This window comes from Accipiter gentilis, chromosome 8, assembly GCF_929443795.1.
Source record: "Accipiter gentilis chromosome 8, bAccGen1.1, whole genome shotgun sequence".
Taxonomy (NCBI): Eukaryota; Metazoa; Chordata; class Aves; order Accipitriformes; family Accipitridae; genus Astur; species Astur gentilis.
In genome coordinates, this window is record NC_064887.1 from 11453139 (window position 1) to 11473110 (window position 19972).

Consider the following 19972-nt stretch of genomic DNA (forward strand, 5'->3'; position numbering starts at 1 on the left):
AAACCGCAAGCCACAGAACTGTTTTCTGGAGTGGCTGATCTTTGCATGGGGCAGCAGCCTGGGGGCAGCTGGAGGAGAGGGGAATACCCGCCGTGAGCAGAGCTTCCTGCGGTATTTACAGGCTGCCTGCCCCTTCTGGGATGTAAGAGAGAGGTCGTTAGAACAAAGTATGCTGTGACATCTGCAAGACTTCGCCTTTGATGAGTCTCTTTGATGAGTCTTCTAATGCAATGTTCATTTTCCTCTCTCCGGGAAACAGAGGAAGACTAAAAAAGCCACTCATCTTCTGCAGATCTCCAGGCCGCAGATTTGCTAGGGTACTTTATCCAGCTGCCAGGAGGGTCGGGGGACTTTCTCAAACAAAGGCTCTGCTGTTGATGTACATATACACACGTGGTCACCAGCAAACCCCGTGTTTTTCCGTTTTCAAAACACAGGCCTTGCCTTTGAGGTAAAGCTGTAGGAGGGGTCATAAGACTATCTTATCTCCCTCTCAAACCAGGGATCATTAATGACATACATCGTAGGACCTGATGCAATGTTATATGAAATACAGTAGGAGTGTTTCCAACTGAGATTTAACTTTACTGAATCACACTGGCATATTTTAATCTTGTTACTTTGCACCAGCCCATGCGATAAATGCTTATTCCTGGATATTACCAGTAAGACAGTTGCAGGCCAAAAGCAGGGACAACGTGTATTTTGTTTGGGAAGCAGAAAAGAGGTGAAATTTATGACGGGGAACTGGGGAAGAGAATTCATTTGCTTTAGTGCTGGGATTAGCTCCCAAAAAGAGAAGTAATAAAAACCTACCACCAGATGTCATCTTGAAGCTAACTAATAGCTTCCAAACCAGGAGGGACGAGAGGGATACCGGGGAAATGGTGAGATGAAACTGGAAGGCACTGGAGTTTATTTAACATGGTACAAGGCCCCAGTGACCACTGCACTCTGGCATAGTGAATGACCACTGAGAGGGAGATGTTTCAGATTTGGCTTTGTAAAGTCTTTTCAACTTGCTTAGATAAATCCCAGCAAAATGTAAAGCATTGAAATTTAACTTTAAAAAAAAAAGTTCTAAAAAATTAGTCTTGCTGAAAAGCTGCATTCTGGAGCTCAGTTCAGCTTGAGTGTCAGAGAGCAGAAGACGCTGATGGATCGGAGTAGTTCCATCTGCTTTGTCACTGATTAAAATATGATGGATATGATAATAATTGTTTAATGGCTTAATTAGAAAAGCTTTGCTGCACCCTGTGTTTGAGCTGTCATTAGAATAGATGTTTGCATGTGGTTGATATTTAACATTTGGGAGTGTGGGAAAACTTCCTGTGAAGGAAATCCAGGAGGAAAATGAAGAAAACAGAACAATTTTTTTGCCCACACAAAGTACTTTTAATCTGTTACCTGTGCAGAAATGATTACATTTTTTTTGTAGTTAAATATACAGAGAAAGTTTCACTGTAGACTTGGGTGAAATTCTGAGACTAAATTAAATCAATAAATTGCACAGTAGAGATTTTAATCCAACTGTAAGGACAAATCTCCGTTCAGTATTATTCGTAGAGTTGGTGCTAATGTTTCCAACATGAAACTCCCTCAAAGCACAGTTTGGATCAAGTTGAAAAGATGGGGTGTAAACTTAATGACAAAGGGTAACAAGAAAACATATTACTAATATGATGTGGCAAGGTGGGGTGACTGTTCTTGTCTGAGACCCTTTTTAGTTACAAATCTGCCAGTTTTAACTGTTTGGGACTTGGTTATTCTATCCAAGACTCTACAGAAATGAACTTTCGTTTTTTGAAGAGTTTCAGTAAAAATAGCTCAGCCTTTACCAAAGATGAGGTCAGGGGGAAAAAAAAAAAAATCAGTCCCTTGTCAGTGTAAAACAAAACCAAAAGCCCCTGACGACCACTTAATGAGATGTTCTAGTCCTGCCGTGTTTTGGAATGGATACTTGAAGTTTGGCAGTGCATCCTAGCAGGAAGAAAGGTATCTTTTTCCATATCTGTTACAGGCTGCCTACATGTGGCTAAGTTACAATTTGAAAAATAACAGTCTGTAAGTGAAAATCACAGACTTACTACTTGGCAGCCAAAACCTTAGAATATTTGAGATGCATTAAGCAGGCTACAGGCAGGGATTCGAGGGGCTGAGCAGGACGCTCTGTGTAGCGTGCTCCTCTGCTGTGACTGGCGCCACGACTGGGGTGCAGGCAGCTGGGAAAAAAGGGAAGAGTTCGAGCAAAATGCTGAAGTGGCAAGGCCTGGAGGGAGGAAGAGACCAGACGAGGGCGTGAATCCTGTGGGAAACACAGCAGGAGGACAGGTAATTAAAGGTAATAACAGCAGGGATGCCGCACCGGAGCCCCGTTATGGTCACCGTAAAGGACGTAGCTGTCCGGGCGGAGGGGTGAGGGCTGGCGCCGGAGCTGGCTCCGGTGCCGGTCAGCTTTTAGGGCGAAGAGCCGGCGGCACCTGCGGCAGGAAGGCCCGAGGTGGGCGGTGAGGGCCCGCGGGCCGCCAGGCAGCCGCTCCGGAAGGGGATGCGGGTTGCTGCCCTTCCCGGACGGACGGACAGTCGGTTACCGGCCGCTGGCCCCCAGCCCCCGCCTCAGCGCCGCCGGCGCTCCTCAGCTCCCCGGCCCGCCGTCGCCATGACACCCGCGCGCGGCCTGCTGGGACCCGCCGGACCGGGGCCGGGTCCGCTGCCCTCCGCGCCCGTTCGGGGTTGCCCGTCGCGCTGACAGCTTCCCGCCCACCGCTGCCTATAAACATACGGGGATTGGCTCTACCGCCCGTCCGTCACTACGCGCACCACACTCCTACTGGCTAAGTGGCTTATTTATAATCCGCCCTCAAGGGCTGACCAGTGAAAGCGAGGCGACCCTAGCAACGCCCCTCTCTCTTTCCTGCAACTGGCTCCCGCTCTTCTCTCGGGAGCTGTTCTCCCTCGTATGGTTGGCCAAACTGCCTGCCTCTCAGGTGGCTTATGACCAATTAGAAAGGGGCACTCACGTGGACTATCTGCGAGTCCCTCCGCCCGGCTTCCCTTCCTCCATTGGCCGAGCGCCACCGTCCATTCAGCTTCGCCCGGCGCCGATTGGCTGCTCGGGAGGGCGGCTCCTGGTCGGGTACCGCCCCGGCGCTGTGGGCGGCTCGGCAGCGGTGGCGCTCGCCGGGGGGGGGGGCGGACGCGTGAGGAGGAGGAGGCGGGGGCCGCGGCCGGGGAGGAGGAGCCACGGCGATCACAGCCCCGGGTCCCGCAGCTGGGCTCCCTCCTCACATGGGGCCCCCTCGCTTGCCGCAGCGGCGGGGCAGACCCTCGCCGGGTTGCTGAGGGGCCGGGGGTTGGCCGCGGGTGGGGTATGCGGCCATGAGAGGCCGCGCCGCCCGCAGGCCCTGCTGGCGCCGCCGCTCAGGTAACGGCCGGCGCGCGCGCGGCGGTAGGGGGGCAGCGCGCGAGGGTGCGGGGGGGGGGGGGGGAGGGAGGGTGCGTTTCTCTGGGGTATCCAGCAAGGAGAAGGTCCTTGCGGGGAGGGGGCACCCCCCGACGGCGGTGAGGGGGGGGAGAGGAGCCGCTCCGGGGAAGGGCACCCTTCTGTAGCGGAGGGGAGGGGGTAGCCGGCGGGGTCCCGCCGCCATCCCCGGCAATGCGGTGAGGTGAGGCGTTTCGGTGAGCAGGTGCGGGGGGGGGGGGGGGGAATAGGGGTTTGCTGCGTTCGTCCCTGGGACGAGGTGTGAGTGGGAGCGGGCGCTGCAGGACTCCTAAGCGCTGCGGGGAAAGCCGGCTGCAGGAAACGCGTGCCCTGATCCGGGGACAAGGGTCTGCCTGAACACGGCTGGGATCTTTGCCCAGCCACATGAGGATTGCCTTGAAATTGGTCACTTTGCCAGGAGGTGTGAAAGCTTGGCTCGGGTTTTGCTATTTTAAGTGCTACCCTGTAAGAATACGTGAATCATGTTTTAATGACAGGCTCGACTGTTCAGGTGTATGTGCATAAATGTTTGCTTTATAGCCTTCAGATGAAAGGTGCTGTATAAATGCAAGTGATCACTCTCAATGTTGCATTCCTTTGACGGTGGGAACTGTATTTGCTTTAAGTACGGGGCACTTTCCACTTGGGTATTCTGATAGGTGGTACCTTGATAGTTAAAAGCTAAAATTTCGAGAGTACTGAACTGAATTTTATTTAAGTGTATACCTTTCTGTTTGTCCCCCTAAAAAGACTTACAGCTAATATTTAGGCTAATTTATGAGAAGCCTTTATGCTTCAACTGAAATTATTAGTATTTTTTTTTTTTTTTAGTAGAGATCAGAGTTCTAGCATATTTATTGTCTGCAAAATCAACAGTCTTGCAGTTCTATGGACTTAATTAGGCAGTGGAATTTACAACGTAAGATAAGATTTTTTTTAATGAGGAACTCTCATATGCCCAGTAGACCAACCATAAACCTTTCCATTTAGTCATCATCTTTGGAAATTATTGTTGCATACCATATCCTGATAGGCCAATAAGAATGTAATTTTCTGACTCTTGCAGAAGTATACTGTACAGCTGTAGACATGGCTGTGTAATTCCATTGTCCATTTTGGTTTGTCTTCATGTAAAACTTGCATGCAAAACATGAGTAGCTTGAACTGAAGGCAGAGGGGTGTGTTCCCAGTACCTGGTGGCAAGTGTGTGCTCTCCTACACTTTTTGCTTGGAATTTGTTTTGTGCTGTTTCATTAGGGTGAACTGGCAGTGTGAGTGGAGCAGGAGGTAGGGATGCAGTAATCCTTGCTTCAGTGCTTAATATTTTTGTGACTGTAGAAGCAGAAAGTTGGTCTAAATGAGATGTTCTGGTGGTATAGGCCTCCTGTCACCTAGTTATACCCTCCGATTCTATACACTTGCTTTTGCCATTGTAATTCTTTATGCAAATGATTTCACAAATTCATGAAAGAAATGCAGGGTTAAAGGAGGGGACTGTTGCTTCTGTGTCTGCTGCAGAAAAGAATGAAGCTTGTGGTTCACTTGCATCATGGGTTCCCTTTCTGTATTCTTCCTGTAGCCAAGAACCATGCATCTGCACAATGGCAAAGCTTTTTATTGTATCTTTGCAGCATGGTATCTTGCAGCCTGGCACAAAAAATGAGTGCTCTTCTAGGCAAGAGCCAAAAAGGTCAGTGTTCATAATTTTTTTTTTTTAAGCCCTTTTGCTGCTTATTATTTCCCTAACATGCTCATTTGAAGTTGTGTATTTATCATTAAGTACATCTAATAATTGGCAACTGTATCACACTGGCTCCATCTGTTGTCTGTTGCCAAGTCCTCTTTCTGACTTGGATAGTAAGCTTCTTTTCATATGGTCTTGTCACTTTTTCTTAAGATGAACACATTTCTGGTAGTGGTGAAGCCACTTTTTGATATGATTGTCCCATTGGTTGCACTGGAGAACTGTGATAGCTCTTGCAACCAGGAGCAGAGTTAGTTGAGATAACTTTTGAAGGCTGACTTTGTACACTACAGGTCTGTGGCTCACAGACTGTGAGCCACAAATGTTTCCCCTTGGTACCCAGGGTGCTTTAGATTGATATGTAAATACCAGCAAACTCCAATCTCTGCCACACCTTAACAACAGATTGGGGAAGCCCTGTTCTCACTTCAAAAATTCATAAATAAATTAGTCAAGACTGTGTTACTGTTCTGTTAGTTCAGCCAGTACCTGAAGCAAACATGGTACTGGGTGTCTCACTGCAACATGAAACCTGTAACACAGACTGGTGTTTCAGCTGTATTTTAAGGGTGGATTACAGAATGCATTTTAAATATTCGTGGAGATGATACTTTTAGCTGCAAAATACAAATATTGACTGTTTTGTTTGATGATGTGTAAATGTAAGATTGTATCCGAGAGAGGCGAGTCAGGTACGAAATTCAGCCTGCTTACTTTATCTTCATCCCTCTTTCAAGCATTCTTGTTCTCTTTTCTTTCCTTTGCTGTGCTGGATTGTCTCACTGTCTGCATCAAAAGAATAGAAAGTTGCTTCCCGTCTCCTGTGAACCTCTGTCGTAAACCTGGTGGAGAGGCTGAGGGGGATATTCCTTGATTAAGATGTTACAATACCTGTTGGTATTGGAAAGCTTTGATTCCCTTTGTTTTTCTCTAGAGCTAAGCAAATGTCAGCCTGCTGACACCTGGAAGGCATGAACTGCTTCTCAGTGTCTTCACTGAGCTCTGTTTTGTTAGGCAAACTTAATATATTAAAATTATCCATTTGAAGCAGCAGCTGTGTATTGTGCATGATCTACTTGAGTGATTATTTAACTCTAACAGTGCTCTGTAACTAGGCTAGAGTCTGTCTGCACTGTGGATTGGAGTGAGTAAAACCAGGCTAGGAGAGGAATGGATTTGCAAGGTCCTTCTGTAGAGATTTAGTTTTGTATTATAATTGGACCTTAGAAACTGTTGGCAGTTATACTATGGGCATAAGGATCGAGTGGTTTTCTGTTTGTTTGTGGGTTTTTAATATTCTCCCCTCCCCAGGTATATTTGCCTTCTAAGTATGTGCCAGAATTTATACCTATGCGATGCAAATATTTTTAAACATACAACCTTGGCCCTGAATCCTGAGCTCTGCAGTAAGTTAATAGCTAGTCTCCCTTACTGGTTTCAAACTTGGCTACAGTCACAAAATAAATGAACTGTTTGTTTCAGCTTAGCCTCTTGTGGAGGTTTGTTTGCATTATAAAACCACGATGCAGTTTAGCAGACTTCCCGTTTCTGGAGTGGTGTAGTAGGACTAATGCAGGTCTCTTCTGAGGAATGTCAGCCCTAGTTGTGGGAAGCTTGTGCTATGACAGTACTGGCTCGAGCTAGCAATTATCCCCTACAGGGGGGATGAAATTAAAGCAAAATGTCACCTAAACGAAAACAGCAAATGTTGGGATTTTCATGTTCGAGTGCAGTGTCATAACTAAGACTATAAACTGGACCCTTAAGACTTATCCCGTAAAAGTAGTCAAAAAGACTTCAGCTTCAGGATGAGCTGGGCCAAACATAGTGTAAGCTCTGGTACTTGTAGCTACCTTGTCTGTAAATATTTGATACTACCTTTCCCCCAAAGACAAGAAGCTAAGTTATGGATAAACCAAGGAACTTTCCTCTGTTGGGAAAGTGAATAACAGCAGTTGAGAACAAAATTGTGGAATGCCTGGTTCTCTCTACCTGTTTAATTTGATTTCTTGTGTTTCTTTTTTTTTTTCTTTTTCTTTTTTTCTCTCCAGGGTAATGACCTCAAAGTCAATTCAGTCTTTGGAAGATTTTGTTCTTTACATTCCTTTGGAGCTTTTCTGAAATTTGCACATTACTGCAGTGAATTCTTTTCTAGTTTTTTTTTTTTTTCCCCTTCCTCCCCCACGTTGTTATTTTGTTGAGTGACACTTGCCAGCATAATTCCTTCATGTTTTTGTAGTGCTGGGTTTTGAAGCTACATCAGACTATGAGTTTAAATAGTTAACTCTTGGCAAATGACTTATGTCAAAGCTTTGGCATCTTGATCTTCAGAAAACCTTTTCAAATTAATAACATGCATCCACCAGATTTATTGCTTTCCAGGCTGAATGCCTAGCGACAGTATTCTGTGTCTAAAAATGGTTGTTGTTGTTGTTAAGGCCATCTTTTAGGAAATTGTGAGTTTGACATTTGAGTGCAAATATGCAGATATTTATAAAGATACTGGGGGCAGAAAACATCTTAGTAATGAATTGAAATGTTTTTTGGAAGGATCTTGTTTTATACCCTGAGGAATTAAAGGGATGCTGCTAAAGTTGAGAAGCCTTACCCATTTTTATGTCTATGAAGTATTAAATGTTAAGTACTGGCTAATACATGTCACCTGTTAGTTTTACATTGATGTGTGGGGTATAACTTGATGTGCTATTGTGGGATTTCCATTTTCAAATATTTGCAGGCTTAGGCATTGATTTTGAAAGCCAAACCTCTAATTAACCAAATAAATGCTGATGGTATTTGTATTTATAGTAGTTTCTACAATTAAAAAAATAATGCATTCATGCAGTGGAGAAACTGATCTTAAAATAATATTAACATGGATTTTTTTTTCCCCTAAGTTTGTTTTTTTTTTTTTTAACCAAGAAATTAAAATGTGGTAGGGCATGAAACATCCTGAAATTATGCTTTTCAGTAATGTAATAAATGGATGAGTAGAGCAGGTATGCATTTTGAGAGGTCTATTTCTAAATTATTTTTGTCTTGGCAGAGTGGGGTGCATTTTTCTTGTATAAGGATGTCAGTCAAATTGGTCTGAAAGCTGAGAATTTATTGGGAAATGTTTTTTAGAGTGTGGTTGTTTTTTTTTTTTTTTTTTTTAACTGGCTGTTGAGCACATCTTAAAAGAGTTTTTAAGCTGAACTTTAATATGAAAAAAACCACCCAACAGCCTTTTAGTTAGTTGCAGGATTTGCAGTTTAGTCTTGGATTCTGTTCAGTGCACTTTAATTAACCATACAAGGTAGTAAATTAAAGTACCTCAGACTGACTTGACAGTCAATTAAACCTTGGTTGATTTCATTGAGAATGTGATCATTAGTGTAATTGGCCAAAATGACAGGAGGCCCACTTGGAATTGTGCCCACTTGAAATGTTCCTCTAATTCTGTGTATGCAGTCCTGGGCAGAGTACTAGACAAATGGAGCTCTATCCTAATATTTCCAAGGATTTCGTGTAGCTGTCTGGAAAGAAGGCAAACTAGCAGGCAAAAATGAAGGAATGGGTTACTTGGGAATCCAGATGGCAAAACCTTTTGGGCTGTACGTTGTGTGGAGTACTTTGAATCTCTTCTTTCATTGTGGGATTTGTATAGAGTTTTGCAAAGTTCACCATGTGATTTCAATCAAAAGGATGTGTATGTGTGAGGGAGGTTGGTTCTTGTTTTTCTGTGTTTTGGTGTTGGGTTTTTTTCCCTGTTAAATAAATTGAGAGACTATGTTGAGAACTGATATTTTGTTAATGGTATCTGGATATTTTAAGACAGTTAGGCTTTTCCTCCTGTTTAAGATAGCTTACTTAACTTGGTATCTTCCTCTAGTTATGACAACAGCAATCTTCCCTATTTTGTTTTTGTATGTATCTTGCTTTGCTTGAGAACTTAAACTTACAGTCCTGATTTACAAGTTGCTTTAGTTTGCTGGGCTGCAGTGGGGATATGTTGTTTCACTAGATTTAGCAGGGGTGTCTACAAGCCCCAGGGTCCACTTCATATGGTGTTACTGGGATACTGGAGTGTCAGACTGTGCATTTCTGGGGCAAAAACTTTCCCTTCCTTGGAAGGAGTCTAGTGCATATGGGTATTACTCCAATGCAAATAAGTTCTAAAATATTGTTTCTTCAATTACAGCAGGTTTTCTGGTCAGTCTGCAAAGATACTTGCATATTCTGTTCCAGAAAATTAATTGTTAACACCATGGTTTCCCATCTATCCTCCTTCCATAGACAGTTCTTTATCTCCTTGAAAAGTAACCAAATGATAGTTTGTCCCTTTCAGATCAAAAGGAGTTATTTAAATGTGCCATGGAAATTCCTGGGCATCTTCTCAACAACTGAGGGTGTTCCCTGGGCTATTTTTCTCAGCTGGGGAGATATAACAGGCTTTATCTTCCCATGGTGCTTCTGTACCATTTCCAGACCCTCAAGGCGCACGGAGCAAGAATATGAGGTCAGAAATTGGATCCTGATCTTCTGTGTGGCAGTTGGCCACACCATAACATTCGACTATGTAGTACTATCACCTGAAAAGTGCAGTAAGCTCATGTGTGTGGGAGTCTGCATATAAAATTCTGTAGGAATACCACAATGTAGGATTCGATAGAGATTATATTTTCTTAATCAGGCCCAGGTGAGACTCTCTTATACCCACTGACTCCCATTTAGAGAGGTAAGTGTTAAGATGTTTGAAATAAACACCCTTGAAAAATATGGAGGGGTTTTTTTTTGCTGTTGGGTTTGTTTGGTTTTTTTTCTAATTCTCTTTTTTCTTTTTTGGAGAGGACAACCTCAAATTAATTTCACGCTGTTCAACAGCTTACTTCTGAAGGCAGGGAAGGACTATGTGTTTTTCTGATGTGTTGGCACAGAGCATCTGTGAAAGATACACTGCACACAAAACATGGCTGTAGCAGCACTGCTATATATTCAGAAGACAGCTGGTGTGCCTCTGTTTTTGAGATGCTCTTCAAATTTAGTGTATTGTTCAGGTTCTGTACATCTGTGTAAATAGAAGTATAATTGCCTGGCCTGCTCCCTGCTTCATGATTATTTTGTCCACCATTATTTTTTTTTTTTAAATTTTATTGTTTCCTTCCCCTCCCTCCATTTTTTCATTTGCCCTCAGGAAAAAAAAAGAAGAGAGGGAGAAATCTATCCTCTCTGTGACTGCTCACTTTGTTCAGGTTTTGTAGGAGCTCACCAAATTGCTGTAAATGAACAGTGAAGTGTGGAAAAGATGAATAACCTCCTGAGTCTAAGGTTTAAAGAAAAAAAAAAAAAAGTAGGCCACCTGTCAAGTCTGCCAGTCCAAGCTGAATTTGATGGGCCCCAGAGTCATCCCAATTACTTCATCATCCTCTTAAAAAGATCAAAAAATTCCCTTACTGTTGGGTTTTTTCTTTTTTCTCCCCCCCCCCCCCCCCCCCCCCCTTTCTTTTCTCCTCCTTGGCAAATGTGACTTGTTTCCTGAGTTTTCAGTTGAACTGAAATTAATATAACTTTAAAAAGAGTGTTTGTGGGGAGAATTGTTCTGGCAGTTTCTTATAAGAATACTTTGTTTTTGTAGCAGGGCTGTTGATGTTTTTATAAATTTGGGGGCTGGATCTTTAGTGGATTTAAACTTGTGTTCCTACCAGTTGAGGAATTGGTCTTGGAACAGTCACAGGTGGAAGCTTTAAAAACAAAGGTTTTGGTGCTCTAGCTACTGTTATTGACAGCTAATAATTTTCCTAATGTCAACTGAAAGTTGATCTGTTTTTTATAGTTGGGGATCCCTTGTGCATTCCTTAATGTGAAATGGTTTCTTGCAATAGCAGTAGATTGGTCACCAACTGCTACTGAAGTAGAATAGAACGTTACATTTTGTGGGTTTCCTCCTGCTTAGTTGCTTGCTTTAGCAACCAGAACTTATGTAAAAAAGAAAGGGAGGGGGGAATGAAAATTGTTTGTTACCAGTTAAATTTTGAGTTCCAAACCTATTCATCTTGTAGTAGCCAGACCATAGGGTATTTCCATGAATCTAAAGGAAAAGTTCATTACATTGTCTGTCTTTATTGATGATGCTGTGTGGTTGGTTGTGGTGGGGTTTTTTCTTTGTTTTTTTGTGCCCCCACTTGGATATCTTCTGCTTTTTTTTCTTATTCCCTTAAACTGATGTCAGCTGTGTTGGAGTCCTGTCAAAATTATTAGATATGTTTACAATAATGGTAATCTCAATATCTTGTATTTTAGGATCCAACAAGAGTAGAGAAGACAGCAAATTACCTAAGATGTGAGAAGTCCTTCCTTAGCAAAATAAAACCTTGTTTTCAAAATGGACCGAAGTAAGCGGAATTCAATAGCAGGATTTCCACCACGCTTGGAGCGCGCTGAAGACTTTGATGGTGGTGCTGGAGGAGAAGGGACTGCATCCCAGATAGGAAGAGTTTGTACCTCTTCATACAGAGCCCTGATAAGTGCCTTTTCCAGACTTACTCGTCTCGATGACTTCACATGTGAGAAAATTGGGTCTGGTTTCTTCTCTGAGGTGTTCAAGGTATGTGTTTAGTTCTTTCCTCTCCGTGTTGATTGCTTCGTGTTTGGTGCTGAGAATGTACAAGACTTCAGCAGAAGTACTTTTCACTGAAGTTGACTGTTTGTTCCTATATTTGCTTTACTCGGGATGAGTGAGTGATGAAGAGCTTGCAGGTCTTAAATATTTCCTCTGTCACCCTTCCAGCAGTTTTTATCACTTGTAATTTATTTGGGGAGGTGCAGAGGCTATTTGGGAGAAACAGTAAAAGCTAAAAGAAAATTGGTTTATCTTTTGGTCTCTGCCATGTATTTTTGCATTCATGTAGTGTATTAAACATCAATGGCTACTGGTTCTCTCATATGTAAGCGTGAATGTGTTTAATTTAGCTATTTTATTAGTTTTGTGGGATTGTACTCATTCCTTTGGTAGTCTTTGCCTCCCAACACTAGATGCGTGTGTTAGGACATCTACACATGATTACTGAATTTGAAACCACAAAATTTATTGCACTGAAGTTACAATACAATTAGCTGCTCTTCTCTTTTTCCTTTTCTGCTTGTTATGCCATGCCTCTAACTCAAATAATGAGAGATTGGTTTGAAGTAAACAGTATGAATGAGAAAATCTGATGTTGTCAGTGACTTGCTGCTATGAAGCTGGGAAGTGAGTAAGGTCTTTGTAAAGCAATCTGTGAAACCGTACAGGCAACCTCAATTTTGTAGTGCTGGTGATATTTCTGCTGTTCTGTCTGTTCTGGTAGGGTTTATTGTAGAGGAATAAGACATTGAGTTGACTCCCAGGCTTTCAGACATTGCAAAAATAATTTGTTTCCTTGTCCTAGTTCGTGACTTTAAATGAAGTCACCCTCCAAATTATTTCCATTTGAGTGAAATGCCAGAAAACTTTATCTCACAATATATTAGGTCCATTCCATGACACTTCATGTGGTCTTTTCTTGAAGAAGTTAAATCAAAAAACCTCTTATTGAGCTTTATTGCTGTGAATAGATATGTGAATTAGAAAATGAAAATTATCTTAATGTTGCTTTAATACCCAAAGGCATTCAGATCTCCATATATATCTCTTCTCTTGTGTAAAGGCAAGTCACTCCACAGAAGTTTTTTGTTTAGCTAGGTATATGGAATTAACTTCCACTAACACAAGTTTTTAATTCTTTCAAATGGGCAGACATGAAGAATTTTATTTGGAGTATGTAGGAGACTTGGTACAGGGCACCTCTTTATAAAGCCAGCTTGTATACCAACCAGAAAAAAGGATTTGGTTTTGGTTTTTTGTTTCTTATTTTCTTGTTTGGAAAACTTTCTGTAGAGCATTTTGTAGCAACTGTTTTTGTATCTGGACATTTCTTAATGTGAAATTAACTGATTTGTAAAGTTCTGTGTGCCACTAGAGCTCATCTTTACAGCTTTTATGGCAAAGCTGCTGTGAAGTGTGTAAGGATACCAATAGACTTGGGTCATCTCTAAGTAACTGGGGAATAATGACCTTGGTTTGTTTGTGTGAATTTCAGAATTCATGTTTTGGAGTAGTTTTGTCTTAGGTTTAACTCAGTGTTACTGATTAGACATTGTGTCTTTTCCCATTCTGTAAATTCAGGATCTAGCCCTCTTTAATGCTTGGATTTTCCAGTGCTTAGGTTATGAATTTATCCTATAGCGGTATTGCCTATTGTATTTATGTTGGGACTTCAAAAAGTTTTGTAGTCAAATAGCTACATACTTTGTGAACAGACGTACTAGGTGGAATAGCTATAATAGTCTACCATGCCTTGGTGAGCAACGTCATGGAGAACCGCCCTGAGGCAAGGTGCTTGTATAGCCAGCAGAAAGGTATGGTATTAATGATCATTAGGAAAGAAAAGTAGGTGGGGGAAAAAACTGACTAAAAGTAAAGGTAAATTTCCAGCACTCATAGTAATTGATTTAAGACTATCTTATTTTAAGAGAGTGCTTGGTTTGGTGAGGTAGTGGCATACAGAGGTAAACATCTGTTTGAGAACTTATGTTGATTGAGAGAAATCCGTGATATCCAATTTACCTTCCTGTGCATAAATAAGTCTGCTAACTCTTTAAAAGCCTTCCCCTGCCATTCCCCCTTTCAGTAAGCTAAACTAGACATCACGTGGTGTCAGTCTGCAATCAGTGGCATTACTCTTAAGAGAGTGATGGTAGTAGTCTGAGTATCTAGTGTCTGTTTTCCCAGAAACAGCCACAGACCTCCTGCAGGGAGACAATGAGTGATAAAGCCTTTCCTTTCACATCAGTTTCAAACAAGGTCTCGCTTCAGTTTTGGCACAAAGGGGTGAGAATGCATTATGACCTTATCTTAGATGCAGTTCCATACCCAATTTAAGCAGGTTTCTGTTCTGGTAGTTTATCAGCCTGACCACCTCTGTCATTAATCCTTCTGTGCTGATGATCAGATTTCATTCAAGAACCTTGATGTGCTTCCAGGAAGGAGAGCCTCATGGTTTGACACAGTTACAGTTCAGTCTGATTTGCAGACTCCCAGCTAAATGATTGAACTCGAGAAAAATCCAGGATAGTCTTGAACTCGAGAAAAATCTAGACTTACTACATAAGTAACTTTACAAGACCAACGAAGCCTTCCCTTTAAATTAGCAAGGGTGTCTCAAAAAACCTCATGTCACGAGAGCTTTATCAGTTACGTATTTGTCTATTGTTTTGTGAGTATTATACATTGGGTTCACTCAAGTGATTTAGCAAAGAACCTTTGGACTGTTTTGAGCATTTGGGATTTTTGTTTTGCTATGTAACTGACATTTGTTTTCAATGGTTTCTTCCCCTCCAACCTTTTTTGTGGAAACTTCTTTTGTAATACAGTGGATAGAAGTTGCCTTCTTTTGACTTGGGAATAGGAGTGCGTTACAGATTAGATGTATATATTAATGGTCATATGTGCTATGAATGACCTTTTAGCATTTCTAGTGCACCTCTATTCATACACAAATTAAACTTTGTGGTTTATTCAGCATAAAGTATTAAACTAGCATTATGATTTTGTTAGCCATCACTGTAACATTTCAAACTCACATTCACCCAAGTATTAAGTATTACAGAAACTAGCTTAGAAAAACTGAACTTAGTTAAACTATTAGCAGTCTAGTTTGAAGCAGCTGACTGACTAGTGCCTGTTCTAATTTTCAGCAGCAAGTGCAGCACACTGAGGTTTGCTTTTAAGATTGAGGTAGGCAAAGACTGTTTATGTAAATGAACAATGCCCAGCCATGATACCAAACCTTTAAATTCCTAGCTGGGAAGACCAGTAAGGGGTGATGGAGCTATAATTAAGTGTGGGAAAGATAAGGATCACACTGAAACTAAATACTTTATTAGGAAATGGATACTATTAATTATAAAATGTGCATGTTGGAACAGCAGTCAGACTAAAATCCAGGATCTTTTTCTATTCAAATATACCTTCAGGTTCAAAGCCAGTACTAAATATTCAAGTTGCTATAAAATTCCTTTGGGTGTTCTTGTTGGCTCTGCATTCTGTAGCTGAACTTTTGAGAGAGACTGAAAATACTTCAGCACTTTGGCTGAATGTTAAAAATGAACTTTTTGCAGTTTATTATTCATGTATACATGAAAACAGGGATCATTGGTCCAATATAGAATTGTGCAAATTTGGTCTCCTGTGTGTTTGCATGTTGGGAAGGTCATGTTGCTGTACAGGTGTGGTCACTGGGGAATTTGAGGGTTTTGGCTGTTGAGGAATGGTGAAGTCTTTTGACAGCTAGGGAAGAATTCATAGTTTTGTCTTGGGCAATTCTGGATGCTAAAATAGATGTTTCACTGCTGACAGTTCTTCTGCTGTTTTAAATATGCCTAGCCATCTAGTTAGCAGTACCATCAGAAGATTAATTCAAGAGGAGGAAAACAATTTGTCTGGGTCACTCCGATTAGTTCTGTAGTGCAGGGGACACCTCACTGCCATTGTAATAATGGGCTTAACTGTTGAAAGCTCCCCCCTCCCCAATAGCTAGAGAGTTGACATATGTATAACAGGGAGAAGAATAACTTCTATTTGTCAGGGAGCATGCTCTGACAAAACTGTTAAAGCTAGTGCAGCCTTCCAAAGATTATCTTTGGGACAGGCAGAGATCAAATTTGAAGACAGAACTCACGTCAACAAGGCCACAGTCTTGACCACCTTCAATTGTGCTTTTAACCTTGTAGGAGTCAAGAGATTTACTAATCAGAATTAGTCATCAGAGAAAAAAAAATCCATCTTATGAAATACTTTAAACAGTGTGTCAGTATAGTTTGTATCTTAAGCATACACATGGGAAGGTTATTCATGTGAGCAGTGAAAAAGATGCATACTTGGAAAAAAAAAAATCAGTTAGTGAAATACTTGTTTAATGGTGCATGGGCAAAGACGAGCCTATGAATATAAGATGTATAAGACATAATGCAAAATAAACTGCCTTTTATGGCCAAAATACTAAGCAGCTGAGCATGGGTGCCTTCAAAGAAAAATTTTGAGATGGAAATCAGCCCTCGCATTTCAGCATACTTACTAACAGCACCAAGCACTAAGTACTCCGTTTATGATCCCCTATAACTTGAGATCCTTTCTGCAGAACTTCTGGCTAGACAGTTTTCCTGTTTTTGCACTTGTGCAGCAAATAATTTTTTAAATTCTAATCCTGCCTCAGAAGTGCTTGGTCCTCCTTCACTCCTTGGTTTGACTTCAGGCAGATTCCTCCAGAGTCCTACGTGATAATCTTACCAGTTTACCTGTGAACCACTAGCTACTCCTTGATTATGGTTTTACATTGCTACTTTATAGTAGTTCCTTCTAGATTACATTTGTCTGGCTTATTTATGAAGATGTCTTGTAAGATGCATCAAAGCCATATGAAAAACAAGATACGATGAATCTTAGTGCTGATATGACATGGATACCCATGAGAAACAAATGCAGAAAATAGGTCACTGCTATTCTGTGATGTATGGACTCCATAGCCTATGAAACTAGCACTATACAGGTGTGAGGCCTAGTCAGAAAATGAAGAGAGGGCAGTGTACTTTGGTTGACTTAACAAGAGGGGTGGTGGGTGCATATGGGTCAGTATCCTCAGGATATTCATGCTGTATGTGCTTCTGGTGTAAGGCCTGTCTGAATACCCTGGAATGATGGTCCTCAATCCATCAATTAGTTGCTAGTCTTTATTTTGTATGGTCAAATTTATGTGCTCTGAGTTTCAAAAGTGCTGACTGATCAGGGAAGGTGCATCTGTCTAAATACATACATTGTGCCTGAGGTTAGGATCCTGTTTCTCGTATTTATTTAATGTCCTCAAGATGCCTTAAAGATAAGCAGCATCCAGCTGTCTAATGTGAAAGGAGAAACAGGGCTGATGTGGAGCTGTGCTTAGGGGTAGTGTGAAGAACACATATATAATTCTTTTTTATCAAATACTTTAACGTATTTAGGATAAAACTGGTACCTCAAATGTACGCTATCTAGTATCTTTCATGTTTTGTATCGTTTATGATACTATGTCTCTCAGGCACATTGTCATGCTGGTGGGCTTGGTCTCTGGAACATCTGTGGTAGATCTGAGAGATACTACTGATCTAGCTTTCCCAAAGTGACTCATTGAGAGCAATTTTTTGTGTGTGTGTGTGCTTTATGACTTTATTACCATTCTGCTTGATTAACATCTCTATCTGTGTTTGTTTATAATTTTGCAGGCCTTGAGGAGTCCAGTGCAGAAATATTTGATGTTGTTTTCTTCTTTTGGCCTCTGACCTAGGTTTGACAGAACTTGCTAATTAGAATAAACAGTGCAGAGTAAGCAACTGTACAATAGAGTGAGGGACTAACTCATAGGACTTCGGACACAAAGTTATGAGAATAGACAGGTCACCTGACCAAAAAAGTATGTGTCTTGGTTGTCATGAATATCTATTTTCATGTTATACTTTGCCCATTATGTCTCATGGTTAAACTATATGTTTAAAAATAAAGGCATTATGGACTTCTCAAACAGTTAAGGCTTGGAAGAGTTATTAGGTCATCCACACACACCCTGCCACATTATGTTTTACCAGTAACTGGTATTTTGTCTACAGCATATATTGATACCACATACAACACAGGTATACCCTCACCACACCCACACCCCCCCCCCCCCCCCCCCCCACCCCCCCCCCCGGTTGTTGGTTCTTTAATTCAGTTCTGAACTGAAGACCTCAAAGACAGTAGCATGGATTCCAGTGCTCAGTGTGTAATCCCACTGTTGTAAATTTGTACCTAACTTGAACTCTCTGGACGTGCTAGTCCATGCAGTTATTCTTTGTATTGTTTTGGCTGGGCCAGCGTCTTTTTAGTACCTCTTCTTTCCTACTCTCTGGACCTGCTAGTCCACACAGTTATTCTTTGTATTGTTTTGGCTGGGCCAGAGTCTTTTTAGTATCTCTTCTTTCCTCCCTGTAAAACTTGATGTACATTATCAAGTTAGGTTTTGACCCTTTTGGTGTGTTGAGTAGTCCCAATTTCTGTCTTCTTTCCTGTCCCACACTGCCTCTGGAAATGACCTAGTTCTTGCAGTACAGGTTTAAGTCTTTACAATATTTTCTCCAACATCTTTGTCTTTTTAAAGTGGATATCCTAACTCAGAATGCCCTAGTTTTGTTCTTAACAGTGACATGTAAAAACAATCATTTTGCTTTGTGTCACACTCTCTTATAACGCACACCACTTGTTATCATAGCACATTAGCACCTTATATTTAATGGGTATGGGTCTCCTGTAGCCTTCAATCCTTGTTCATAGTGAAGTTTTTCCTTTGGGTATGTTAATTTTTGCTCAGATGTACCTAAGATATGAAGTGGCCTTCACTGCTCTAGTGGAACAACATAGACAGGGTAATGCTACAAAATTCGAAGTTTCAAAATTTTCTGAGTGGCAGCTTCCATCATTGAGCTGGAAGTGAATGCAGAATATTCAGTAACAGGAGGCCTAGCTCAGTTCCTCTGGAAACTCATTAAAAGACTTCCCTATCTTATGCTGCTTTGTCATGTACAAGGGTATCTTGAGCTATCATTAGCCAGTCTTTAATCTAGTTGTAGTGGGTTGTGGCATGAAGTCACATGTCTTACTGAAGTCTGTGTGTTCATGTATGTATATTGCTATTGTAAAACATTTATACAATTAGCTTAATAAATCTTGTCACCTAATTTTAAAATTAATGTAAAGCTAGGAAGGGATGTTATGAGAACTACTACAGTATCCTTAGCTGAGCTAAGCTTAAGTATATGTGTTCTCTTGGCAGCTCTTTTAGGCCTATCCTTTAAACTTCCATTATAGAAGATTCTAGAACCTCCTTTGGTGTATCCAGGGCATATTTTACTATTATTATTTTTTTAACTATCCTTTTATAGCTAAAACTTCCCAGTTTGAGTTGTTTCTACAGCTGGTCCTGTCTATTTGCTTAGTGACTCTACTAGCAACTCATTACTGACAGAGGGTTCAGTTTTCCTGTGGCATTTAGTGATATATCATGTCAACGGAGGCCTTCTTCCAAGAGTAAAATGTCTTGTGAGTGTGTGGAAGGAGGGAAGGAGATATCTGAGTAGTTTTATAAATGAGCATGCAGAGAAGGGAATGCCAATTCAGATTAAAAGGAGGGGATGACTGCAAAAAGGAACATGGAAGAGGTGCAGAAAAAAGGGCAACTGAATCTGAATTCAAGGAAAGGGAGCTGCTGCTTGGTTTTCAGCCCATGCTCAGCAAAATCCCACTGGAGAGGGTGTTGGAAACCAGTGGCTCAGAGTTTGCAGACTGCAGTTTCCAGAACTGGGATCTTTATTAACTTGGGTTTTGACAGATAAGCAGGCACTGCAATATTTGAATTGTCAATGTGTTTTAAATCTAAATGTGAGTCTGTGCATTATTGCCAGTCTTTGCAGGATGGCCAAGAGTAGAACTAGTGTAGAGCTCATTCCTGTGGGACAAGGCCCCAGCACACTTCCAGGATTCTACAAGCAAGTTCTTACTGTCTCCTCTCTGTGCACCTGTTTACCACAGAAATGGGATGTCGCCCTTCAGGACTGTCAAACCAATACCTTCACCCCTGAATCCTTTTAAGGAGGAAGGGGTTAAATGTCAGTGTAAATCAAGAGAT

At 41.5% G+C, this 19972-nt stretch overlaps 1 protein-coding gene across 1 annotated transcript in view; it reads left to right on the top strand.

Moving 5' to 3' along the window:
* Positions 1–3233: 3233 nt before the first annotated feature.
* TESK2 (testis associated actin remodelling kinase 2) overlaps positions 3234–19972 on the top strand; it is an 85710-nt gene continuing 68971 nt past the window's right edge. Inside the window, exons 1-2 of the mRNA XM_049807631.1 lie at positions 3234–3424; positions 11508–11811. Of these exons, the coding sequence (XP_049663588.1) occupies positions 11590–11811 (222 nt within the window). The 5' untranslated portion in view covers positions 3234–3424; positions 11508–11589. The remainder of the gene's footprint in view (positions 3425–11507; positions 11812–19972) is intronic.